The 26,955-nt window shown below is 39.4% G+C and overlaps 4 protein-coding genes across 12 annotated transcripts in view; 2 read left to right on the top strand and 2 right to left on the bottom strand.

Annotated features, from left to right (window-relative positions):
* Positions 1–13,015, bottom strand: ndufs8b (NADH:ubiquinone oxidoreductase core subunit S8b). Of its 6 annotated transcripts, none has more exons than XM_028588596.1 (11): positions 12,463–13,015; positions 12,187–12,289; positions 10,099–10,268; positions 9,601–9,805; positions 6,737–6,885; positions 3,504–3,552; positions 3,346–3,411; positions 3,167–3,256; positions 1,779–1,951; positions 1,012–1,140; positions 1–537 (listed from the first exon to the last, which is right to left on the bottom strand). In XM_028588596.1, the coding sequence occupies exons 6-11, from the start codon at positions 3,550–3,552 to the stop codon at positions 406–408; spliced, it is 639 nt and encodes a 212-aa protein (XP_028444397.1). In that variant the 5' UTR covers positions 6,737–6,885; positions 9,601–9,805; positions 10,099–10,268; positions 12,187–12,289; positions 12,463–13,015; the 3' UTR covers positions 1–405. The 6 variants fall into 6 exon arrangements, with proteins under 6 accessions (XP_028444397.1, XP_028444395.1, XP_028444396.1 ...); XM_028588594.1 differs by having other exon boundaries at positions 11,942–12,289; XM_028588595.1 differs by having other exon boundaries at positions 11,942–12,322.
* Positions 4,845–13,548, top strand: tbc1d10c (TBC1 domain family, member 10C). Its single transcript, XM_028588586.1, has 10 exons — positions 4,845–4,882; positions 5,325–5,465; positions 6,766–6,865; positions 7,260–7,367; positions 8,137–8,243; positions 8,556–8,670; positions 9,325–9,390; positions 9,609–9,798; positions 10,124–10,281; positions 10,558–13,548. The coding sequence occupies exons 2-10, from the start codon at positions 5,329–5,331 to the stop codon at positions 13,213–13,215; spliced, it is 3,639 nt and encodes a 1,212-aa protein (XP_028444387.1). The 5' UTR covers positions 4,845–4,882; positions 5,325–5,328; the 3' UTR covers positions 13,216–13,548.
* rad9a (RAD9 checkpoint clamp component A) lies at positions 13,386–20,330 on the bottom strand. Of its 3 annotated transcripts, none has more exons than XM_028588592.1 (12): positions 20,007–20,330; positions 19,813–19,852; positions 19,605–19,678; positions 19,435–19,483; positions 18,261–18,375; positions 18,014–18,113; positions 17,183–17,289; positions 16,230–16,393; positions 15,926–15,990; positions 15,574–15,675; positions 14,420–14,660; positions 13,386–13,917 (listed from the first exon to the last, which is right to left on the bottom strand). In XM_028588592.1, the coding sequence occupies exons 4-12, from the start codon at positions 19,444–19,446 to the stop codon at positions 13,807–13,809; spliced, it is 1,017 nt and encodes a 338-aa protein (XP_028444393.1). In that variant the 5' UTR covers positions 19,447–19,483; positions 19,605–19,678; positions 19,813–19,852; positions 20,007–20,330; the 3' UTR covers positions 13,386–13,806. The 3 variants fall into 3 exon arrangements, with proteins under 3 accessions (XP_028444393.1, XP_028444392.1, XP_028444391.1); XM_028588591.1 differs by having other exon boundaries at positions 16,287–16,393; positions 19,813–19,883; XM_028588590.1 differs by having other exon boundaries at positions 19,813–19,883.
* The window catches only part of zgc:113229 (uncharacterized), a 9,051-nt gene continuing 1,642 nt past the window's right edge, over positions 19,547–26,955 (top strand). Inside the window, exons 1-6 of one of the 2 annotated variants that reach the window (XM_028588587.1) lie at positions 19,547–19,890; positions 21,324–22,773; positions 22,871–23,022; positions 25,519–25,912; positions 26,073–26,208; positions 26,345–26,556. In XM_028588587.1, the coding sequence (XP_028444388.1) occupies positions 21,901–22,773; positions 22,871–23,022; positions 25,519–25,912; positions 26,073–26,208; positions 26,345–26,556 (1,767 nt within the window). In that variant the 5' untranslated portion in view covers positions 19,547–19,890; positions 21,324–21,900. Of the gene's footprint in view, positions 19,891–21,323; positions 22,774–22,870; positions 23,023–25,518; positions 25,913–26,072; positions 26,209–26,344; positions 26,557–26,955 lie in introns of those variants that run through there. The other variant, XM_028588588.1, reaches the window with a different exon arrangement.

The following is a 26,955-nucleotide window of genomic DNA, read 5'->3' on the forward strand; positions in this document are numbered from 1 at the left end:
TTAAAGTTTTAAAACATGATTTATTTCAATATCTTAAATAACATCACATTACATAAATAAATATACTCTTTTAGAAATGTCCTACCAATAACATCAAATACAAGCTTTTAAAGTGCAGCAGAAAATAATACATAATGGACTGTGCATAGGCTACATGTGTTACAGACTATACAGTTAACATAATAAAGTACAACATCCTCCATCTTTATAACTTAAGACATGATTTGTGCATTTTTATATATTTTTTCTCAGTTCTAACAACATAATCTGAGGCTGCAAGGCTTCACTTCTTATTTTGTTACTCACTGGAATATCTTTAAAGCTACAATTAATCTCAATGGATAGGAGGCTGATAAGATGTGTCATTTTCATATTGTGACACATCTTTGCGGGCAGTGTACACATTTATCTGTACAGGTAGTCTGCATGTATGTTGGCTGCTATCTCAGCCTCCCATCGGTCTCCATTGTTAAGCAGCTTCTCTTTGTTGTACAGCAGCTCCTCATGGGTTTCTGTGGAGAACTCAAAGTTTGGACCCTGAGGGAAGGATGATTAAAGAAAGAAATACACATTAACCATCTCTAGGTCTAAATCCACACAGATGATATGAAGTTTCATGTTCTACATTTAGGCTTTGATGGTAGATTGAGTACATAATGCCCCATTTGAAAATCTAATAAATAATTTTCTCCTTTGTTGAAGGTAGGAATTGACTTTAGGTAAGCAGTCTACATAATCAACCTATTGTATAGAAAGTTATAAGTTCCTGCTGTGGGAAAGGACACTTGATCCTACAAGCACTTAGTTTGAAGCATACTGGAGCCTAGAGTATTGTACTTACTGTAAGTGTTTGCATACAGAGTAAAAAAATACTGGGCATGTAAATGTGATACTGATAGTGATCTTATTTGCCACAAATATGCCCTGGCAAAAAACTTGAAAGAATCCTTTTTTATTAAATACATATTTCCAGACAAAGTGACAAAGTAAACAGGATACAAATATTCTTACCTCAACAATGGCATCAACAGGACAGGCTTCCTGGCAGAAGCCACAATAGATACATTTGGTCATATCAATGTCATAGCGCGTAGTTCTCCTGCTGCCATCAGCTCGAGTCTCAGCTTCAATGGTAATGGCCTGGGTTCCACATAGGAATGAAAGGGAAGAGACAAAACCAGAGTCAGACAGGACAGACACGTATTTTATTTTGGCATTGACTTAATTACAGCCTAAGCAGCAGGTTTTGTGAGATTAATTGAGTAGGCCTACAGATGATGAGGAGAGAGAGAGAGATAAAACATGTGCTGTACTGGGCACCAGATAAAACAAACTTGTTATAAAGAAGAGACTATGTTGCAAAATTAAAAAAAAAATAGAAAAAGTACAAGAAAATAGACACTGGGATGCAGAATGGAAATATACATGACTAAGGCTTTCTGTTTTTGTTTTACATATTGTCACCCAAAAAATACCCAGATGTTTTAAGAGTTGCAGATTAGTTTAGGATGATTTTTCCCTATTTTGAATCCTCCAAGCATCCAATATGTGTTGTGTTTACTGCTTCATGAAGACACTGCTCAGGACACTTTATAGTAAACAAGGTCATCCTACAGTGATGACTGCTCAGAATATGCATCCACTTACAGAAAGTGCAGACAAAAATGAAGAGAAAAGACAACAAAGAGTGGCTGATAATGAATGATAGTCCCTAAAAATACCTTCCAGTAATACTGATATCTAAATAGCAGAAACTGAGTGTGTGTGTTTTTGTTCACCTGAGCAGGGCAGATGGCCTCACACAGCTTACAGGCAATGCAGCGTTCCTCTCCATTAGGGTAGCGGCGGAGAGCGTGCTCTCCACGGAAGCGGGGTGACAGAGGGCCCTTCTCAAATGGGTAGTTGATGGTGGCAGGTTCACGGAACAGGTAACTCATGGTCATCGCCAAACCTGCAGGAAGGTGTTCAAAGAGTTATAACTTACTTTATTATTTTTCTAATTATCAAAAAATTATATAAAAGCACCAAATACACCAATGCATTAGTTTGTCTTTTGATACATTCTGACTTCCCTACCCTGTCTATATATCTATATAGTTTCATTTTTAAAAAGGAGTCTTTTCCTAAAACAGCTGTAGTTTTTAGCAAACCGCCCTCAAACTGGAGGAAATAGTTTATTTGTTAGGGACAGTCAATTTTATGTGGACTTTTATTAAGTTTTGACAAATTGTGGAGTGATTTTATTGATGGCAGTCCAGGTACTTATTGTATTGGCTTGTTGGTAATATGCAGTGGTGGAAGAAGTATTTAGATCTTTTACTTAAGTAAAAGTACTAATACCACAAGTAAAAGTCCTGCAGTGAAAATATTACTTAAGTAAAAGTATGTAAGTATTATCAAGAAAATGTATTAAAGACTTTAGTACATTTTCTTGATGATAGTTTCTAAAATATGAGGATTTTTCTGCATGTACTCGATGCAGAAAAATCCTCATATTTTAGAAACTGGAAATTATCAAAACAGTTCTGTCAGTCAACTAAGTGTTAAATGGGCTAATCATTGCAGCTGTACTTGTGGGCCTGTATATGCATAAAAAATAAAATAAAAAAATCTTAATTTGTAAAGTAACTACGAACTAAAGCTGTCAGATTAATGTAGTGGAGTAAAAAGTACAATATTTCTCTCTGAAATCTAGTGGAGTACAAGTAGAAAGTAGCATAAAAAAGAAAATACTCAAGTAAAGTACTTTGTACTTAAGTACAGTACTTGAGTAAAATTACTTGTTATATTCCACCACTGGCAATATGTTGCTTTAAAGTTAATTGGACTTCTTCACCTTTATTCTCTTTACATCAAGGAACACAATGGAAATACCATAAGTCTTATACTGTGTCATCCTTGACATTTTGTAGTTGTACATGTGATTTGATGTCACCCAATGGTTTTACTCATTTATGTATTTTTAATAGTTTTTGGAGATCTATAAGATATATGTTAGGCTTTAACTACACACAGTACAATACACACAATACTTCTTAGTAAGAAATTAAAAAAACAATAATAAAATTAATTGTTCGTTCACAATAACAAAAATATAGAATAATACTAGGCCTTTAACCCAATGGACGACATAGGCTATCGGCATAGCAAGCACAGTATGTGTGACCTCTAAAAAGTTCAGTCCAAAGGAGGGTTGTTGCAGCCCGGTCAGTGATGGACCTCAGGTCTGTCGGCAGCTCCTGAGCATTTACATACTCTACAAGGAGAATAGAGGGAGAGAGTAGAGTATGATCATTTTATACAGTCACATCCACTGAGAATGCCATATATGATAGCAGTACTTACTGTAGCCCTCTCTCTGCACACTGAGAATGAATGGGCGAATGACACCAGGACCATATCCAAATGGGCCTGGAGATACATACAAATGTGATTAAAGGATGCCTCATTTTGTGCATAAGATATTACTGTTTTTAATGGCACCTGATTCAGTTTTAGCCTACCAGGTTTTGAGTAGCAGTGGAGAAGACGCAGACTCAGTACAGTAGACATCTGAGCAAAGGAGACAGTGTAAAAGCATATTGGAAATAGTTAATAGGAGGAACTAAAAAATGTACATAGTAAATACGGTAAGCCTCCATTGATGCAACCCAGACAAAAGCTCCTCACTAAAAGTAACAGAGAGGAGAGAGTGAGGGAGACTGAAGCTGATTGAGCACAAATGCATCCTCTAATCTTGCGCCCCAAATCCCTGGCGTTACATCAGCGGTGTGCCACATTCATGGCATGCCGGCAGAATGGGAAGAACGGGAACACATCCAGTTTATACGATTTGGGGGCATGCAAGGATTGTTCCGAGGTTGTTACCATAAGCTATAACTACACCAGCGATCACGCCATAAACAAGTAACTAAGTAAATTAAAACATAAAACAAACTGGGGTATTTAAAGCTAATTTTAATTCGCTGGCTTGACTGTAAACATGTGTATAACCTTATCATACACAATCGCGTTTTTTACCAATACATTTGCAACCGTTTTGTAGGCTAGCTGCAATTGGACAATCCTTTACTTTAGCAAAACGCAGTCTGTACGATATGACTTGAACGCATCATTACAATATAGGCTAAATAACGCAAACTTTGGCTCTAGTTAAAAACGGTTACTTGGTTATTTACTTTAATTTATTCAGACCGTACATGTTCGTAATAGGCTACCAATTGTGACCCCTGATTAGATAACAGCAACAAACGCAAAACGTCGCTCACCAACTGTCACAATATATAGCCTAGTTCATTTAGCAAAATGAGTAACAGCTCAATGTACAACACGTTCTCTATTCCCGAAACCTAAATAATGGTTTACAGTATCCAGTTGTCATTTATAATCACCTTTACCAGACTTACCTCTGTCACAAGTTTTGGATGAGCAACAATCAGACAACAACAGGCAGACAGAGGTCACTGAACTGCGTACGTATGTTGCATTCAGGTGCCCGTCGTTAATTTCTGATTCCCAGTTAGTAAATCGCAAAAACAATTGCACTATTGATGACATTTTAGTTATAATACATCCATGGACATTTTATGATTTTACCATGCATTTTACACGTTTGCTTCCGAGCACGTATAATTGCAGTATTTCCTACAACAAGCAAAGGCAGCATACGTAGGCCTATTGTGCAGACAGACAGAGAGAGAGAGAGAGAGAGAGAGAGAGAGAGAGAGAGAGAGAGAGAGAGAGAGAGAGAGAGAGAGAGAGAGAGAGAGAGAGAGAGAGAGAGAGAGAGAGAGAGAGGAAGCTAGTCTTCCTCATCACCGAAGGATCGTGCACTTCACCTTCACCTCTTCAACAACCGAGTGATCAAACGGAAATGTAAAAGGTAATGACATGTAAATGGATATTTTAAGATATTTAACAACTGTCCACTTGTTGTGGTTATGTTCATGGTTGGAGGGAAGGAACTTGATTAAACTTTATACCAATGCTAAAAAAATTTAAATAAAAAAAAAAAGATGTCATAAGCGTGGCCTGAATTTAAGAGGGACAAGCATGTACTAAAATGTTGTGAAGTGTAGCAGAACATTAACACATGTACTTTGTATAATAATCAATCACAGATACTTCTACAATAACAACCTAAACAAACACGAGTCAGAGCAGTGTTTTGTGATGGGGCTTAGGTATTGAACATCTTTGATATATCTACGCTTTCATATGTCCTATGTAGGACACACTGCTAAGTCACATCATCTTCACATAATCACAATAATTGATGAGTACAGTCCCATGCTGAATAATGAGAGCCACCACTTCTCTGTCAGTAAGATGTTAAGTCCAACGAGTCCAGCCCAGAAGAACCTCAGTGAAGAGGACAGCTCTGGATCTGATGCAGGGTCAGAGGTTGGTCTGGAACCTGAGACAGACCGCTTTGGCTTCATTCTGACAAATGGATCCACAGCTGGGTGAGCAGTTCCACATTTCCGCTTATGTATTGTTACCGTACTTTCATTGAGCTTGACACTGTTATCAAAAGCAGGTTATTCCGGTTGTCTGTTTTAATTCTCTTTTCTAAAAGTTCTTTTAAGATTTTAAACAAATTGTTTCGCTGAATGCTGAAAAACTATCCCATTCGTAGATTGCAGGTTAATTGAGTTTCTAAAGGGCTGTGGGACGTACCCTGAAGAGATTTTCACAAACCAAGTCACTTTCTTTCAAAGCAAGATCCCGTATTTCCAAAGAGACCACGTATCTGATGACCAGAATTTTAATTAACACTTTTATGAGACAAAGCAGCTTCTGCATCCAGAGAGACACAGAGCCAACTTAACACACTGCTTTGATTAGTATAAAACGCAGCCAAAAGACAGTAAACAGGTTGTAATAAGAAAGCTGCAGCTTCCAAACCATTTATTTGAGAATAAATATACAACATGAGCCAAAACACAACTAAAGAATGAAAGCAAGCCTTTTTTATGCAGAAAGTAAAGTTTGAACTTTACAGTGAGCTTAAATGAGGAGACAGCCACATGAAAGGTCAATAAACCCACAGGTAAACATGTAGGCAGAGATATAGATATATATATATATCTCTATCTATCTATCTATCTATCTATCTATCTATCTATATATATAAGTGGTAATTTTATTTATCTACAAAACTACTACTCTTCTACAGGCCTCAAAGTGAACATTTTGGAAAACACTTAAAAAAAGGAAGAGACAAAACCTACTGTAACACTGGAAGACAATATGAGGGGGCTGCAATAATGTGGAGTTTAGCATACTGTAGGAAGGTATAAAAGTCATGCTAGAAAGACTGCAAACTAGAATTAAATTTACATGAAAAATACTGAGCATTTTTACTTTCAGATACCAGCAAACTCTTTCAGAATCAATTGACTACATATTTACAGGACATTTTATCAACAAAATCTTGTCCAGATTAAAGTCAAAATTTGGTTTAAGACCAGCCGAACAAACCGCTACCTGCTGTTATACTTTCCCCATTGATAACATCCTGACCTGTTGCTATGGAGACATCACTCTGCTACCGTGTGGTTTTCCTGTTTCCTGTCTTGTTTTTCGGAGAGCGCTGTCTTTCTATAATGACAACACACAAAAGTGCACGCAGCAGCTCTGCACACTGACTTAAAGGTCTCCAGTTTAATGGCTGACTTGAGACCCTTGATACTGTAGCGTCTTGTGCTGAATACTTTATGTTTAAAATATTTACCTGCTGTTTTGTATGCTGTTGTGTGTCAGGAGTGTGGGTCCAGCCCCTGAGTTGGTCAGGCAGAGGGAGACCAAGTGGATAAATATCATTAGCCAATGGGATCGCATCTTGTTGAAGAAGACCAGCAAGGTGTGTCCCGTCTTAGATGCCTAAAGTCATTAAATGTAGTGTGAATTAACTGCCAAAGTGAATAAAGGATGATAGGCCTTTTCCATGAAAGACATTTTGTCACAGTAAATAATTAAATGAATGATGGCTAAATTACATTTAGCTGCTTTAGTTTCAGGGTCCTGGTATTGTGCATGCTGGCTCACCTTCACACTGTCATAATTTACCAGGACACTTGAACAGAACAGAGCCATTGTGAATGATATTAAAAAAAAAACTATGCTTTTTGCTAGAAGTCAAAATGTCTGCTGTGGAAAAGGCCTGTTAGCATTCACGCCGACAACAACGAAATGTAGTCATTTGTTTCTGCCTGCATTGAGCTGATCCCGTGTCTCTGTTACCAACGTCCCTTCAGGTCAAAGTGCAGTGTCAGAAAGGCATCCCAGCCTCACTCAGAGCAAAGTGCTGGCCTCTGCTGTGTGGTGCTACTGACAAGATGAAACTAAATGAAAACCTCTACAAGGCAAGAAAACTAAACACTCAGTGTGGTAAATGCTCTGAAATCAGCAGCAACTACCACGGATGGTAGAATTCTAGAATGTATTGTCAGCATCTAAATCACAGTGTATAGGATGCAGTGAAACCAGTGCTGATTTATTGATCGATTGATTGACAGAAAACCTACAATTTTGACAATCAATTAATTGTTTATGTACAAAGTAATTTATCAAGCAATTATGACAAAAAATGTTCTGGTTCCAGCTTCTTCAGTGTGAAGATTTCCTGCATTTCTCAGTTTTATATCACTGTAAATTGAATATCTCTGTAATGACAAAACAAGCCATTTCAGCACAATAACACATCAGGCTCTGTGAACTTGTGATGGGCAATTGATTAGTCGATTGACAGAAAAAAAAATTCACAACTTGTTTAAGTTGCTATTGTTTGTTTGATATCATTGTAAACAGAAAATATTGGGGTTTTGGACTGTTTGAGCACATTATTTTGTGGGATCTTGTGATCCCACAAGTCACTATTTTGTGACACAGTATTTTCGGATTTTTTTATACTACATTTTCTATAAACTTTCTACAGACTAAACAACACATCAGTTTAAATAGCCGTTAGTTGCAGCATTAAGTGTAAATTAGGCTCATCACAGTGCAATATGTGCACTATTTTACGGCTCGCTACAACTTACAGAAAATAATGGACGTCCATTGTTTTTGTGACTAATCTTCAAGTAGTACAGTGTTTGTAAAAGGTCAAACTATCTTTTGTCTCTGTGTTAGTCTCTGGACTCGCAGCCCGCTCTGCAGAGCTGGGTGGATGTGATCGAGAGAGACCTGGACCGACAGTTCCCTTTCCATGAAATGTTCCTTTCCAAGGATGGACATGGGTAAGAAACAGTTCTCCTTCTATTTGTTTCTGTGGACAAGCCGATAGCTACAGAACAGTCCTACAGTTTCTCTAGTCTTCAATAAGCCTCAGCTGCTATCTCTCCATCTTTACAGTCCTGCTTTCTTTGTGTCTTTCTGTTGCAAAATAAATCCTGTTACTAGTTATTATTAGAGATGTTGACTTGCCTACATTTTAGTTTTTACACTGTAAATGTCTCCTCTCTATTCACAGGTGATTTCTATTTAAACATACTCATGTGATTTAAACTTATGGTTTGTGTGACGGATTCCTGCGGTGTGTTTGTGTGCAGGCAGCGTGGTTTGTTCCGGGTGTTGAAAGCCTACACTCAGTACCAACCAGAAGAAGGTTACTGCCAGGCACAGGGGCCCGTGGCTGCAGTGCTGCTGATGAACATGCCTGCTGAGGTAGCGATCAATAGCTGCAAATGCATTTCAAAAACATTTTATTAATCTAGATTTCAGTGGACAACAAAAGCTCATGTCAGATATTAAATCTGTACCAATTCTCGTTTCATCTATCTGTTAAAATATTGCCCTTTTTCGCATTCTGTTCCTAACGGACAACATTCTATATACTTATAATTTTCCAGAACATAAAGCAGCTATTGTGGCATCTGATGTTACGATACGATACAACTTTATTGTCAGCCAGGGCTGAAATTCTTTTTGCATCCCTGGGCAGCTCTTATTAAAAAAAGAGGACACAGACATACAATACAGACATACACACGATGAACAACACCAAAAGACATACACGAAACATTACCACAAATGACATAAATGCCCAAGTAAGGAAACAAAGTATACATGTATAACAACAGAAAATGACATGAACATACACAAAGACAAGGTCTTGGAGACTTGTAACCCTGAATAAACATTGCACTGGATTTAATGTAGCTGGTTTAACAATAGGTATGAAAGAGTTTTTAAGTCTGATGCAATTGAAAAAATGAACTCTAAAGTGTCTGTTTGAAGGCAGAAGCTGATATTCTCTGTGCAAAAAATGTTGACTTATTATCATTTTTTGTGCCATTTCACCTCATGTAACCTTGGCAGGAGGCCTTCTGGTGTCTGGTGCAGATTAGTGAGCAGTACCTGCCTGGATACTATAGCCCTCTGCTGGTGAGGCCCTGCACCCATGTACCCATGCATACATAATGTACCTGACACTGCACTTATTTGTACTATACGCTGATTATTTACATGTAGGCCAGTAAATTGAATTTTTAAAAGGTGATTCTTGTTCATTTGTGCTATAAATGAACCCCGATTTAGGATAAAACAAAGTATTACTGGGATCTCTGTTTGCATGCCTTGTCTAAGCGTGTGTACCTCTGTAGGAGGGAGTCCTGTTTGATGCGGCCATGCTGACCTGGGTCTTGAAAAGGACATGTCCAGCTGCACACAAACACCTGCAGCACCACGGAGTGGAGCCCCTCATGTTCGCCACTGACTGGCTGATGTGTCTCTTCACACGTCACCTGCCCTTCAACACACTGCTCCGAGTCTGGGACCTCTTTTTCTGCTATGGTATGCCCTGAAAGGGAGGCAAAAAAACATGTAATTTCTTAGACACAATAATCGGTAGAACATATAATGTTGTATAGTATATTTCACCTGATTACAAAGATTAGTTAGGTTGCCTGTGGTCAAAAATATACGTCTATATTGTTGTATTTGTTGTGCTATGATTTATATTTACATAGCTAATAATTTAAAAAAATGCACAACTTTGTAAAACATGAGGAACTTAACTGTTGAGTGATTTTTAGAATAATAATCTGTTCAAAAACCATTTACAGCATATAGCATCTTCCTGCCCACTCTTACCACTCCTCTCCTCTCTCGTGTGCAGGGGTGCGGGTGCTGCTGCAGGTGGCGGTGGTGCTGGTGCGTCGGGTGCTGGGCCGAGCCGAGCAGAGGAAGCAGTGTCAGGGACAAATGGAGACTCTGGAGAGGCTGAGGGGCGTCAGGGACGAGGTCCAAGAGGAAGACGACTCCTTCATAGCAGAGGTAAGAATGAAACACATGGGTGGTGTTGAGAAGAGCAGTACAGTAGTTTACCAAAAATAAAACCCAACTCAAGGTTCCCTCAGTAGCTTTTTCTGAAGCTTTAAACCGCACCACACAGTTGAGATTCAAGGAAAAGCTATATTAATAAATGAGTGGAGACATTATAAAGATGCTTTTGTACACGTGGGAGGCATTTTCGGAGCGAATGTACATATGTAAAATTCTGGAAATTAGAGTAAAACAAAAGTAAGACCATTGTTTTTCTTCCTTTCTTAGGTGTGCTCGGTGCAGCTGTCAGCCAGAGATCTGGAAAAGCATACTGAGAAGGAGTTAGAAAAGTGGAGGAGAGACAGACCCTCATCCACCTTTGACCCCAGAGGTCGCTGCCAGGGATACCGGATGGCATGGGCGAAGGCTCGACAGAACGAGGAAGAGCGGGACAGGAAAGCAAGAGAGAAAGGGAACCTGTCCGTCCCTCTTGCTCGCTCGGCCTCCACTCTCTCGCTCTCTCCCTCCCTTCTTCACAAGAGGTGGAGGAAAGGGGGAAAGGCCAACACACGCGAATTGGAAGGCAACAGCAGAGTTGTGAGGCATCTATCAATGGGAGCAAAGGAGGACTTGAGGAGCTGGGCCGAGATAAATTTCAAACAGGTGCAGGGCGTTCAGGAGGAGGAAGACGTAGTTTTTGAGGAACATAAGAAACAGAGTGAGCCGAAACTCACAGAACAAACTGAACAGAAAAAACTTTTAGAAGAACCTAAAAAGATGGAAATCCAAAACATGCCAACAGAGCATGTAGAAGAAACAGTCGTCGTAAAAGAACAGATTGAACAAGTAGAAACAAGAATCACTGTAAAGGAGGAACCGCAACTCAAAGAGACAGAGGAAAGCAAAGTGCTTTCAAACCAGACCGAAGAAACAAATGTTGAGACAGAACTAATCAAAGATCCAGCCGAAGATCAGACTGTTGAAAATATTCTTCAGCCTACTGAACACAAACAGGGAGAGGAGCTGGACTCTTATAGTCAGTCACAAGTTCGGGAACAGAGTCACGAAAGCAAGCACCTGGAAATTGAGGCAAAAGACGCAAAAGAAGAGACAGAAAAACAAGTGGAAGAAAGTGAACATACCGCTGCTGTGGAGGGAAATCAGACTGAGCTACATGAAGATGCCTATGCAGATGAAAACAAAGAGGTGGAGACACAAGATAGTGTATACTCAAGTGAGGAACATATGATTCAGGCTGACATGAAACCAGAAGAGAGCACAGAAACTGAAAATGTGCAACAGACGCAGGTGGACACAGTGACAAGCCCAGGCTCAGAGACAGACAGTAAAGTCGAAGCTCCAACTGTCAAAGATCCTACTGCAGAGACAGAGCCACAACAGCAACAGCGAGAAGTCATCACAGAGACAGACAGAAGCCCACAGAGAGATACATTTGAAGAAAAATACCACAGCACTGAGTCATTAGCAGGAACAGACATGAAAGAAGAGTCCCACACCCAAACAGAGACAGAAACTGATGTACTGGCACAGACTCAAGAACAGGCAGAGGAAAATGCAGCCACACATGAACTGGAAGCTGAAATAGTACACACAGATTCAGAACAACACATAGATTCAAAGACAGAAGCAGAAACATTAATACTGTGTTTACCTGAATGCATCCAACCAAAAGACGGCAATGGCTTAGTAGCTGATACAGAGACTGAAGCAGAAATACTAGTTGCAAACGACATAGTGAGGGAGTCACATGAAGAATTTGAGAAAGAGTGTGATGCAGTAGAATCTGAACCCACACAGGAGGAAGAAGAAAGAACTTTGACTGCACACTCAGATGCACAGGTTGACATTGATCAAACACAAGCAGAGGAAACGCCAACAGAAATGGAGAATACTGACTTGATAGCACCTCCTTGCACACAGGCGGAAGCAGCGACTCTCACGGCCGAGCCTGATGGGAAGACGAGTTCAGTAGAAACGGGTACCTCTGAAGAACCTGCACCTGAACAACCAACAAGCCAGGTCACTATGGGTGCTGTGGAGGTGCAGGAAAGCACAGAAAATGTTCAAGAAAACCCTGTTGTAGTAGTAGAAGACGACGTCTTCATTTCTACTAAACCAACAGACTCTTCAAATACTGACAGTAACCCACAAGTCCAAGACAAAGAGTCCCACCTTGTGAAAGACCAGACTGAGCCGAATAACAGCAGCCTGACACAAGCCTCCGGGCATCGCAGCAGCCGGTCTTCTGGAGATCTCTGCGTTCGCAAGTCACCTAACTCCCGTGGGTCCAGGTTAGCACGTAGACTCTCTGAAGATCTCTTCATCATGCCAGAGAAAACTAGCAAATCACAATCTACTCCCAATCACCCAGAAGTTAAACACAGTGAATCACAGTCCAATCCTGGAGCTGTAAACCCAACCCAAAGGCCTCCTGATGGGACTTCAGAAGTCACCTCGTCACTGTCCGCAGAAGTGACCGAGAGGACAGCGGTACAGCAGGAGCAGGTGCCGCCGCCCGACCCCCCTAAACGTTTTGGTCTCTTCCGTAGGCTGAGAGGAGAGCAGCCCAAAAAGGAAAAAGGGACACCCAAAATGCAAGTCCCCAAAATCTTGATTCAGGACTTCAGTGATGGAACAGGGACGGCGAAACTGGTTGAGGAAGAGGGGGAGGAGAAACTGAGCTCCAGGGAAAGGAGGAGGAGGCGGAGGGTCCAAGAGAGAAGGGAGAAAGAGGAAGAGAGGTTGAGAAAGAAGAGAGAGAAGGAGCTGGGGAAGGAGAAGGAGCGAGAGAGGAGGAAACCGCAGACAAGGGGGAAAAGTTTCCAGGTGCAAAGAGAGAAAGGGAGCAGTGACGTGACTCAACCTGCAAAGACTGGATCACAGACGCTGAGACATTCAGCTTCTAATGCTGAATCTTACTTTTGACCAAAACAAATCTCGTTATTGGCCCTGGAGGCATGAGGAGGTGTTTTACTGAGTGCTTGAGACCTCCACATCCTGTCTCATCTGCCTTTCTGTTGTGCGGAGATTCCTAATCCTAAATCTTTTTTATACTTGAACCTTTTGACATGTAAATAAATAATAAATACTGTACATACTTTGAAAAAATATGTTTCTTTTATTTAGAGGAGCTTTTTTGTTGCACCTTGATCACAAACTGAACAGATGTTGAACGAAAATAAACAGGACGTGCTTCAAGTCCAGTTTCACATAATCCCATATTTTGAAGTCCACCATTCATTCACATTATAGTCCAATAAAACGCTGGAATTCACTAGCAGTGGCTGTTTTGTGCACTGTCTTTGCATATTAATGCCTATGTAAAAAAAAAAAAAAAAAAAGAATCCCTGTACAACAATTACAGGCAAGTTGAAATGGAAAAAAGGGTTCAAGGTGTCCATTTCATTTCAAGTGCAGCAGGTGGCATGTGTGTAAAAGTAATATAACACACACACGCACACACACACAGTCAGTCCATCTTTCTCCTCTCATCCGCCAGTCCACTGTCACTCTAGTTCACTGTACGTCATCCTCACTGTCACTGGCCAACACTTGCTGACTTGACACCGGTTGAGTGCTCATCTGAGGGGATGGGGGAAGCACAGATCCAAAGAACAAGGAACAGAACTGTGAAAGGGAAAATAGAGAAGAATGTTATGAAAGTATTTTTTATTTTAAATGTGAAATACAAGTCATTTCTGCAAATTATATCCAGCCACTTGTTAACTAAAGCCTAGTCCTGACGTGATTTGGATGGATGCGCAATCATTTGCTCCAGTCATTGAGCTCTCTAACTGGAATAATCGTCTACACCATGTCTGAAATCAGTTGTGTACTTTGTGAACTCCCACGTCAATATGAAAACAGTTAGCGACAAAAAAAGATATTCAAGTCATGGAGTCTGCAGTCAGCTTCAGTAATCGCAAGCTGTCAATGTTATAGTGCGTCTTAGGACCTGGACTAGATGTAGCCTTTTGTAATTTTGATGGTTTGAAAGTAAATTAAGTTGGGAAACCTGTAAAGCTATTTAGCCTTATCTCCTTCCGTTATACATTTATCTCCCAGATTCTTCCATTTTGAGCATTTTAATAAGTTGATGTATTTAATGTATGTGGAAACTAAACCATACCTTCTTATTAGGTGGTCTGCCTGAATCAGTTGTTTTATCTTCCTCTTCCTCCTCACTGTGTAGCCTGGTCCTGTGACTGGCTGCAGCAGTCTGTTTTGAACATATGGAATCAGCCAACTGGGGTGTGGGCGGACCTGTAGCTGAGGGACCTGGCGCAACACTAGTATCCATGGCAATGAGGTAGGAGTCTATGTCATCATTCATGAAGTCGTCAGGAGGGGGCGGTGGCAGTGTGTGTGCTCTGAGGAGATAGACAGGAAGAGAAATATGACATGAATGAGGAAGAGAAAAGTAAAAAAAAAAAAAAAAAAAAAAAAAGTCCCTCTGGCTTCATACGGAGCTTCATTGACAGTGACAGCGCACTTACATGCGAGTTCATGGCTGTTATGTCTGAAAAAACCATATATCTACGCACATCGTGTTACCGTATTATGAAGATGAAGGTTTCACTGTTCATCCGAACCGCTTTTTAGTCCTGATATCAGGCAGGAAATCTTAGGATTTATGGTGTGGAGAAGCATCACCAACAAATATAGACAGACATTTGTTTTTTCTTGTCTTCTACAAGTGATGTCCCTCCTAACCAGATTGGGCTGGCACGCAGGTTGGAGAAATGTGTGTGCCATCACATTTTCAACAGGGATCAAAGAGAGTTTAAAATGCCAACTAAAAAACGGCAATCATCCTAGTCCAATATGTCTATTACCTAACCCATGCTGCAAGTGAAGATTGTCATGTGTTTGCGCTACATTTACGACACCTGTACATTGTAAGATTTCATCTTATACATTTTTGAGGACTACATTGCTGTATGTGACAATTCGATGAGACTACATTACTAAACTTTAATTAGATTATGCCACAGACCAAATGTGCTAGAGCTGGACAGATGTGTTGGCTAGAACACCTGCAATAAGCAAGCCGTCCCCAAAAGTAAGACATCTTAGAAACAGTTGTCGTAGCATCTTGGCAGAGTAAATGCTGGCTGGGGATTTCCTGCCTGTAATTAAAACTAAAGAAACCATTTGGATGAATGGTAAAACAGTTTTATTGTCACTTTGTTCAGCCATTTGGCCTTTTCTAAGACTATCTGAGAAGGAAAATTCCAGCCTATAACAATGTTTAGTTTGCATTCAGTTTCATTGGAGCGTTACCCTCTACTGTTGTTTTTTTTACGGTGGTTGGAGTCATCAGAAAGTGTGGCCAGCACAAAGTTCCCCTCCAGGACACTGTCTGTTACTGAAAGCACTACAGGGCTGACACACACACACACACACACACACACACACACACACACACACACACACACACACACACACACACACACACACACACACACACACACACACACACACACACACACACACACACACACACACACACACACACACACACACACACACACACACACACACACACACACACACACACACACACACACACAGTAAATGTCAGAACATTGTTGTTACACAAGTGATTAACTAGCATCTGTATGAGTATGTTTACCTGCCAGGTTCATCAAAGTACATAGACATAGGGAGACCAGTAGACTCTGCAAACACTAACAAACCCTGGAGGACAGATGATAAAAACTCAATTAGTAAATCAATACAAGAAGTTTTTATTTAAAGAAATATCAACCACAGCAGATGGTTGATATTTCTGGTTTGGGTTGTGTCCATGTGGTTGATTGCTCTTATTGTAAGTTGTTTTGGATTAAAGCGTCAGATAAATGAATGTGATGAGATGTAATGTAAAATTCTCCTCAGTGTCCTTTCTTTCTCTGGTAAATTTCCTAATCTTCTCCCACCTGACTGATCTTCCTAATCTGTTGCTCCATCAACCCTCCCTTTGTCCTCTGTCTCACCCGTAACTCCTTCAGACAAAAGGTGACGCTGTTGTGAGCTTGGACGGCAAAATGGTCAAACTCGTCTGAAGCCAGACACAGCTCTGTCAGCATGGCCTTGGACTGGTCTGAGAGGGAAACAGGCAGCAAGAGAAACATAAAGATGAAAGAGTGAATGGAAAACAGAAGCAGAGTTTAAGTTTAAAAATGTTTTGAATAACCTTAATTTTCTTAAATTCTATTGATTAAATACTACCTCTATTGGCTAATAACAGCCAAAACTACACAATTATGCTGTTTTGCCTTTCTAACACACAAGGGCACCACTGGGTTCAAACCCATTCTCTTTCCTCTTTTAGCATTATTTCTCCATGTCATTAATAGCAACATAATAGAAACTTCTTTTTTAATTTTTGTAATACAAAGCTCCTTTAAAAACACAATGACTCATTACAGCTGTGGGATAAGTAAATATAATTAAATACACTCAAGCTGTGTTTATTTTTCTATTTCACTTTTTCTTCTATTATAGAAAGTTTTAAAATGTCTGGTTACAGCTGTATTGGCTAAATACACCATTTGAAACTTCTGTATAAAAAACAACTCAGGTTTTAGTAAGTTGTGCCGCACTAAAATGTTGATCTTCTTGATTCTAAATTTCTGTTTATTTTATTTAGAGTTAGATCAAACAGAATTTATCTCATGACACTTTACAGATGGAGTAGGTTTAGACCAAACTCTAACAATAAATTACAGAAACAACAATTCCCCCCAAGAGCATGCATATAATATGACGAACATCCAATATCCGATGTAACATTAGTGTACGTGTGTGTTATGACTTCCTCCTGACAGTTCACAAGTTTTTCAAATGTTATCAAGTATGTTTGTAACTTCAGGGTGAAAAAAATAATCACCTCCTTCTTCCTCCACATGGTTCCTGACCCACATACGCTCATCACTCACTGACACGGTTACTTCTTCTAGAGATGGAGGGAAGTGCATGACTGTGTCCACCAGCAGCCTGTGAGCAAGGGAAGATAAAAAGTGAGCGGTCACTGAGAGCCACAAAAAAAAAAAAAAAAAAAAAAAAAAAAAACACTACTTGTGGGGTTGGACTGTAAGAGTTTGCTAATGTAGTTAGTGGACAGTGGCGTCAATGCAGGTTCCTCACATCACTTCCCTTGATTTGGAGATGTTATTTATTAATTGAATTAACCAAATGTAGTCTAAAAGTTAGGGCTGTCCTCGACTAAAGAAATTCTTAGTCGACTAACACTTATAGGATTTTGTCGACTAATCGATTAGTTGATTTAATTGACAGAGCTGTGCGCTTTGAGAGGTGGTTAAGACTAGAAAAGCACAATATAAATGTAGTTAATTAACCATCTGTAAAACTGAGTTTCTCCACAATTAATCCTGCAAAAGCACCACTTTAAATCTTGTGTTTACCATAAATGTGCTCAGAAGTTTCTTGGAAATAAGTAATTAAGCATGAATAAGCATAAAAAATGACTAATCGACTAAAGAAATCTTACTACTTACTAAGTCCAAAGCGACCGATTAGTCGACTAATCGACTAAGAGGTGGCAACCTACTAAAAGTATCAGCCTTAAAAATCTCATATTTTTCAAACACTAATATTACAAAGCAAAACCACATACAAAGAAAATTCAAGGCAGAAAGCGAGAGAGAGAGAGAGATCAGATCTCTATCTACAACAAAGAATGTGGAATGATTTCACAGACCTGGGATTGGATCTGAATACATTGGCATAGCTGTCTTTATCAAACACTGCCTGTAAGCTTTCACTGTCCTGGAAAGACAGGTTATGTGTCTTCATGAGGCCTGCAGAGAAAATACCAACGAAACACTTTCAGTACATGATGTGCACAATGACTAAAATATGTGTCAGTATAAAAATTATGTAATCCTTTTGGAATGATCCACGTAAAGCATTGTGAATCATCTGAGCAGGAAGTGAAGCACAGATACCATGTTTGCAGTGCAGGGTGAAGGTGAGGCGGTTGTTCTGATCGTCCAGCTCGATGTGACACTTTTCCACTGTCTTCTCCAGAGACGCTAGAGACCTGAATACGGCCTGTACACTCTGACTCACATAGATGAACATAAGAAGGAGAAAAAATAAATATACATAAGGGGATAAGATCATGACTATGATAATATGCAACAATACAACTGCTTGGTGACACATGCCGTGTACAACTGTTAAAAAAGGAAGCACAGAGGTTTTGCTAAATGTACACAAAGATAACAACAAGGCCATACCACAGTAGCAACATGACAGGAAAAGGGTCTGAAGTTGAGTACAGAAAGGAAACTTTTCTGTTTCATTTATTTTAGATTCTGCTCTGAATCATGTAAATAGAATCAGCGATGCACAACCATGGGTACTGGTGGGGTACATCGAAAGACTGTGGAGTAGCTCAGCTACGAAATGATGTTTTGGTAAGAAATATATATCCACACACACAACTAGGATGGCGTTGAAGTGATGCTGAGCTTTAGTAAATTTATTGTCACAATGGACCTTTTCACAGCAGACATTTTGACTTGACTCATAGTAGGAAAAGCACAGCTGAAATTGACAACCTTAACGATGGCTCAGTTCCATCAAGTGTCTCAGTAAGCTATTTCAGTGAGTCAGCATGCACAATACCAGGGCCGCTCCTAAGTGGAATGCAGCCATCAACGATGGTTTTGAATACACCTGTGCTTTTCCTACTATGACATGTCAACATGTCTGCTGTGAAAAAGGTCTATAACAAATAAACTACCAGCTACACAGGACATGCCTCACACCTGAACATCATCTACTGTGAATGAGAGTTTGTGAAAACTACTGTAGTGAGCACATATCTCTCAAAATGGTACTATGAACCTACTGACAAAAAAATTTAAAACCAAAAACGGCTCCAGGATCATTGTGTCTTGTATGAAAAAATGTTGTAGTAATACCAAAGGACAGGTGGCGTTGACAAGGAGTACTTGAGCTCATCGGACAGGTCGTTGGGTGTGTGTCATACAACAGAAAGTTGGGAATCACTTACATAGAGGATTACAGTTGATGTAAATGTATTGAATGACACATAAAATGTATAAAGCAATTAATTGAAGAACCATAGCTCATCTCTTTCTCTCACCACACCTTTATTGCCATCTTGCAGCGGAAGGTGTGCCCACTGTGGACGGTGTACCTGCACAAGAAATGGGAGGGGAATTTGGTTTAAATGGCACAAAGTAATGTGATCTTCAGTGACTCACTATCTCTCTAATACACATCACAGTGCCATTTGGACACACGCACACAGTCTGCACCTGCTGAAGAAGAGTGGTGCGAACAGGAAACAAGCATATGCCGACCGAGAGGAGTTCACAGACCGCAGGGCCAGCTACGAGAGAGAAAAAAACCGAAATCAGCACCATTCATCGACGCAGTGTGCACCAACAGGAAGCAACGAGGCTAACTGTTATATGCATGACAGGAGGAAGTGTTGGTGTATATGACAGTATCAGAGCAGCTCACCCCATCTTCCTGAGGCTCCACATAGAGCTCATCACCGATCCTGGACAGAGAATGGATGGCTTTGGCCAGTACTGCACGGTACATGCACACATACACAACATAATAATTACAATTAACAGCTCATTATTGTCGTATAGCGTTGCTGTTGTTCTAGCTAGCAAAATATAGGTTTGAAAAAGCAGGATGGTTGCTACCTTTTACGTTTCCTCCCGTCACGACGCAGTCCATTTCTACAATTTAACGTTAGATAACTTAAAGTTGACGTTACTACTTTTCCGTTAAGTTAGCAAACTAGGCTAAAAGTTAGCCGAAACTAGCGGATAAACACCACCAAGACGTAAACCAGTGGGGTTTTACTCGTTTGCACACCCAGCAGAAATCCTCCTAGTTCCGAAAACATATTCCGTTTAGATATAGCTTTATTTTTAGGTGTTAATTTGAACAGCGGTGCACCGACCATTGGCACCGACCTGTGCCTTGTTTACGCCGCCATTACCCGCTTTCTTCCGGTTGACCAATCAGAGAGGCAGAAACTCAAAGGGGCGTTCCTTGGCCAAACGCATGCGCACTGTGCTGCTAAATTGACATTTTAACGGCTGCATCAATAACCTATTTATAAATATTTGATATAGGATTATTGTGGAGGGCAAATACAATACATTAGTTATTATTAATGAAATTACTATTTATTGTTGGAAAGTAACTATGTGCATCTACTCAGTAGCCTACTGTAGTGTAATTGTGAGGTAATGTACTTGACTTTTGTATGACAGCCGTAGTTACAGGTTACTTTGCAGATTAACATTTTAATACACATATGTAAAAATATGATGCATTTTTATACATTAAATTAGTTCAACCAGCAATATTAAAATACTGTTTTCACATGAATTCATAATCCGTAATGATAATCCATTAATATTATTTTCATATTTAATAAATAACAATCTGAAAAGGGCCATTCTGCATGAGTACTTCTTTTTACTTAAAAGTTTAGTTTTGCTTAAAACTATTTTATACTTTTACTTATGTACAGATCTGAATGCAGGACCTTTACTTTTAACAGAGCATTCATTCACCACTACTTTATAAACACACAAAAAAAAATGTTACTCTCCAGGGATTCTATTACATTCATATAACAACAGTAAAGACCTGTTTTTACATTTTGAGTTCACAAAAAAAGCTCCTGTAAAAGGGGTTATTCCAAAGTTCATGCTGGTATTTTCTTATTTCTTTCACTCTAAAGACACATAAATAGCAGCTGCTCACAAAAATGCACTGTAATTACAACTCAAGGGTCATGGTGGTAAGAAAGAGGGTGTGTGCACATGTGTGAGCCAGGGAGATAAATGGGAAAGAAGGGCAAATAGAAAGATGGGCAGAGAGAGAGAGAGAGAGAGAGAGAGAGAGAGAGAGAGAGAGAGAGAGAGAGAGAGAGAGAGAGAGAGAGAGAGTCACTGTCAATGCATTATCTCACCTCACTGGTCTTTCTCGTTGGTTTGCTTTAGTGTGTGAGGAACGCTGCCGTGCTTGTCTCTCCTCCCATCACCACTGATATAAATGGCTGAGGTGTGACTGAAACAGCATATGTGTACTGAAACTGAGGACGTTGGTGAAAGAGAGAGACTTTGAAAAGACACGAGGGGACAAAAGTCAGGACTAGTTTTGTGTCTGGCTCAGCTTTGTGCCAAAATCAACACAAACTGGACTGCTGCTGAAACAATTGTGGATTATGGAGGAGTGGAGAAAAAGAATAATTTCTATCCTAGCTGAGGAAGTTAAACCGAAAGAGATGGACCTGTCTGGATATTTGCGTTAAGAAACTGTTAAGAAGATAATGGAAAAAGATTGGAAAATGAAAACAGAGGGAAACAACTATCACAGGAGTCTTAAGGGGTGACGTGTTTCACACACAGCCAATTTCTTCTGTCATGGTCTTTACTCTCTTTTAAAAGCAACACATTACATAAGACTGTGTGGAATCCATCCCTGTTCAGCAGACTATATTGTTGTGTTTACATGCGCTCATTGTTGATATGCTTTTCTGTGACTTCTGGATTTAATACACAGCAGTTCTGTTCCTAGATGTCTCAGTCGCATAATCCAAAAGACAATCAGGCCTTGCTGCAGTCCATGCTGCAGAGACTGAAGCTCCAGCCAGGAAAAGAGGGCCAGGCGTACCTGCACACACCTGTACCCACCACAACTGCTTCCACATGGTGGCAAGATGGAAAAAGAGGAGCCACCAACATCCAGAAAGTAAACAGCAGTCCTGTAAATGGCTTTGAGTTTGGTAGTAATGGTATCCCCTCAAAAGAGTTTGGGATCTCTGCTGCGGACAGAAACTTTGGCCTCAAAGGTGGGAAAATACAGCAACCAGGTCATGGCTTTGAAGTGGACAGGGGTCTCATTTCCTTCCCCTCCCAGAAAGACAACATTGATGGTGACACGAATGAGGACAGGGTGTTGGGACAGGCCACACAGCCTGGGATCAACCTAACAGGAAGAGGCCAGCTGTTTCCTGCTGAATCACTTAAGGATGCTGATATCACTTCCTTTGAGAGGACTGATGGGGTGAGGGTGAGTTTGGGCAGTTCTGCAATGACAAGACACATCCTGAGCAATAAAGATGCTGTCACAAGCATGGGACAGAATCAGGACCAGGACCTACAAGTCTGCAAGTGGTCCTTGAAGCCTACTAATGTTGACACAGAAAGTCAAGGGAATGAAGTGTTGCACATGGAAAATAGAGGTTTTGGAGCTTTGGCACAAAGTAAAGACATGCAGATTGTCCCAACAAGCAGCAGCTCTAGAAGAAAGCAGCGATCATCTGAGAATAAAACAAGGAGATGGACTCAGAAAATCAAGGAGAGATGGAAGGACAGGCCGGGGAGTTTTGGCAAAAAGGGAAAAGAAGAAGGTGGGAGAGTAGAACAGAAGAGTGAGCAAGGGACTGAAGTGAGTAGTATTATATTAAACATTTTATATTTTGATTTAATTTTCTTTTGTCAAAATTCAAAAGTATGAACTCAAAAATGAAACTCCAATTTTACAGATTTCATCTGAAAAACAGCTATTGACAGCAGAACATCTCATCAACACACCAAATAAGGAGGAAGAAAGGACCCTCCCTTCACTCTACAGCAGTGATCGCAGTAACGCCCCTCCTACATACACAGAAGACGCCAATATTGAAGGAAAGATGAGGTAATTCACCAACAAATTATCCTAAAAAAGAAAAATACACTATAACCAGTACTGAAGTCAGCATCACACAGGCTTAAAGTTCTCACAGTCAGGTTTTTTTGTTTAATAGTCTCAGCCCTACAGCGAGACTAGTAAAATATGTGAGGTATTTCTGAGATGTTTCCAACCATAGCTGGTATAGTTTAGGGTCATGTTTGTGGTCTGACTTGCCAAACACACCCCTGTCACTGACAGTGTGTGTCATCTGCCACTCTCACTTTCCGGGTTCCATGAGTCTCATGAGATTTAAAAAATTGTATAGAACAATATAAATGCCTTAAAAAGAAAACATCATCAAACAGATACATGCTTATACATACCAAGATCCTCAATCACCCTTAAAAGATGATTCTTGACAAAGGATAAGGCTGGATATTTTTCTTTTAATATGGTTTGTCTTTCCTACCATACTGAATGTGGTACTCAGCACCAAGCCCATTTGCTCTAAATGAAGACATACATCTTAAAAAAATAGTCACACATGTATAATTTCATTTTTTAAAGGCTTAGTAATTTACTTAAACAGCTGGGTACAATAGTTTTTTTTTCCACAAATGTTACTCAAACAAGAGTAAATAGTGTATTTGTTGGGGACTATTTTCAGCTGTGGATTAATACACATGTGGTGCGCTAGTGAGTATTTACAGCAGCAGGGCAGTGTATGTGGGACTGACTCAAAACACCAGACAATACTCGTTTAAACAGGTAACAAATACATATTTAATTTTTTTAAAGGCCCAGTTATTCCCTCAAACAGCTGTGCACTAGTTTTTAGCAAACGTTACAAAAACATGAGAACAGTGTAGTTGGGACTATTCTCTGCAGCGGAGTGGTTTGGTTTGGTCATAAAACAACCTATACATAACATACTTGTCCAAATACACAAAGTACGCAAAGTGTTATGCATAAAATTTAAGCAAGATGATTGATACACATGCTTAAGTGAGTATTTATTTATTGCTTGGATACAATACACATAAACCAAAGATCAATCGGTTCATTTAACAAAGATCACCTGTTCAATATGACACAACTTAACATCAAAGTACTACTATTTCAAAAAGCAATTCACACATTACATTTCAGATAATTGTCTATTCATTTCATTACAATCATCTAACTATCAATATATACAACTACTCTAAATGATAAGTAACTGTTGCATTACTCTTAATGACTAGTTGTATGGAAACAGAGAGAGCTTCATTGTCACCAGTTAGTGTGGAGCAGGAACCAATTAGACTACAGTATCTATGGATGTAATATTTCATCATCCTTCTTTACTGTAATGTACTACTGTTTATCAGACACTGTTTTTATGGTCCCATGTACCATCTTTGAGACTATTTACAGTATTGACAGTACTGCACTGTATGCATGCAGGCCCTTGGAATTGCTTGTCCAATTCTGCCAACTCGTTACTGATGATTGAGATATATATATATATATATATATATATATATATATATATATATATATATATATATATATGGTATATATCTCATATATATATATGGTATATATCTCAATCAACCTTGTCCAATTCTGCCAACTCGTTACTGATGATTGAGATATATATATATATATATATATATATATATATATATATATATATATATATATATGGTATATATCTCAATCATACACACACACACACATATATATATACACACACACACACACATATATATATACTCATACCACATTGTTCGCCATGCCCGAAGGTTTTTTCCAAGAAGTTTGGCTAATTGCAATGTAGATGAGAACCTGTGGCTAAATCCACAAGACAGAGTTGATGAAGATGTATAAGTACAGTAATCACTCCTTTGTTTTGCTTTTTACAGTACAAGCAAGTTGAGGAATACTGCATTTGATGTTTTACAGTAATACTGTCTTTTCTTTTCTATTTTGTAGCTAATTATTTTTGCTTTGATTCAAATAAACCTATGTTGTGATCGTCCTGTATTGTTTTTCATCAATACATTTCAGGTTTTGTTCAACGATTCCACTGTGTCTGTAGTATTCTCTCTACTACTGCAGTACTTTTACAGGAATGTATTTACATCTAGTACCATAATGAAACATGTATCACCTATTTTGTACTACAATATTTAATGATTGTACGAACGATGACACAGTGAAACTATGGGTAGCTTGTGTGTGGGTGATCTAAAGTAATGTTTCAATGGTATTTCACCATAAATTAGTTTTTTGAACCAGTGATTGTGCAAGTGCAAGATTTCTTTAAAGATATAAATGCACAATGCAATGTTTTGAACATATGTTGATAACCGTTTTGAGTTTTGTGTCTAGAGTTTTGAAAAATGAAGTCAAGGTTCTGAAATTAGTAGCAAAGTGATTGTAAAAAACTGTAAAATTGCCTTGATTTGATTCTAATTCCTGATTTAAAGGCTGAGATAATGTAATGTGCTCACAGAGTTGTTTCTCTTGTTCCAGATCGAGCAGTGACTTTGAATTTGGCCTGGGCTCGTTCAGCTTGCTGGAGGAGATCGTCACTGGTCAAGAGTGGGCCAAGTTCATAAACCCCAACCAATCAGCCTACTCAGCCAATCGGAGACCATCAGAGCTCAAAAATCCTCACGATAGTGGTCAATCATATCTGATTTTGAACCAACAAGGAGGTGTGAACAACCAGTGGAGCTTCAGGGGAACTGAGCCATCACCAGATTTAGATTTCACCATGGCACAAATATCTCCTGAAGCCTTTCAAGCTGTCAGCATGGACGTTTCTGAAGGAAAACAAGCTGCAGCGCGGGATGTTCACAGTGAGGCCAATCAGTCAGAACCAATGGAGCATGGACATACCCGTAGACCTCCTTTGTTTGTAAAGGTTAGATCTAAATAATACTGCATCATTTCCTATTTTAACAGAAGTTATTTGATTAAGAATAACTAAATCTAAAAAGATGGAACCAAAGTGAAAACACATTTCTAAAGAATTTTACTTTCATTTGTGAGTTGTTCACCCTGTTATCTGTTTTTATTAGCAGCCTGAAAATATTCTGGACAAATTAGCGCTAAAGAGCAGAGTCCACCTCAACAGGAAGAGACAGTATCAGTCAGCTGAGCGGAGAGATGAGATGCTACAAACTGAGGAAATAAGTCATGGAAAAGAGGCATACAGAGGTCAGAACAACTTCATAATCTACATAATCATGGGTTTTTAATCAGGCATTTGAGTTGACAGAGGTTAGATGTTGTCAATGGTAACTGAAATGATGTTCTTTAGAAGCTGGAAACTTAATTCTCTTGTCTTTCACAGAGGGGTCCATATCTTCACTGAGCCTAACAAGCAACCAAGTGATGGAGGCGACAGGAGAGTCACAACATGATAACCTCATGCCCTTATACATCCGGAACTCTAATCCTCCACCTCTCTCTCCATCTACTCTTTTTGCTCCTGCACCCCGGGGTGTCCTCAAACATTCCATATCCCAGGAATCACAGTCCTCAATGGGAACAGTGACAAAAAGGGTAAGTTTAAAAAAGTGATTGGGTATCACACTGCCTCCTTGTGGTATAAAATGTAAAAATACATACAACATGCTAATGCTAAGCAGGTTTCAGTAAGTCGTGTGATATGAATAAAGTACCCTCAAAATAGTCAGTCATTGTGTGAGGTTTTAAAAAAAAAAAATCTTATTTTTGAGTTTGCTGCACACTACTCTCCCACAGAAACACATCAGAAAAGAAATAACTACTTTTAGAATTTCTGGAAACAAAGAGACAAAGTTGCAGTTTGATTGCCTTTGCATGGGGAATGTATTTATTTGAAACAGTAAAGTATGGTTATTCCTTATATTTTAACTGCATAGGCCTACTATAGATGAGTATTTACTGTATACAGTTATTGAAGTACAGTAATATAGAATT

The sequence above is a fragment of the Perca flavescens genome, chromosome 10 (assembly GCF_004354835.1).
Source record: "Perca flavescens isolate YP-PL-M2 chromosome 10, PFLA_1.0, whole genome shotgun sequence".
NCBI classification, from domain to species: Eukaryota; Metazoa; Chordata; class Actinopteri; order Perciformes; family Percidae; genus Perca; species Perca flavescens.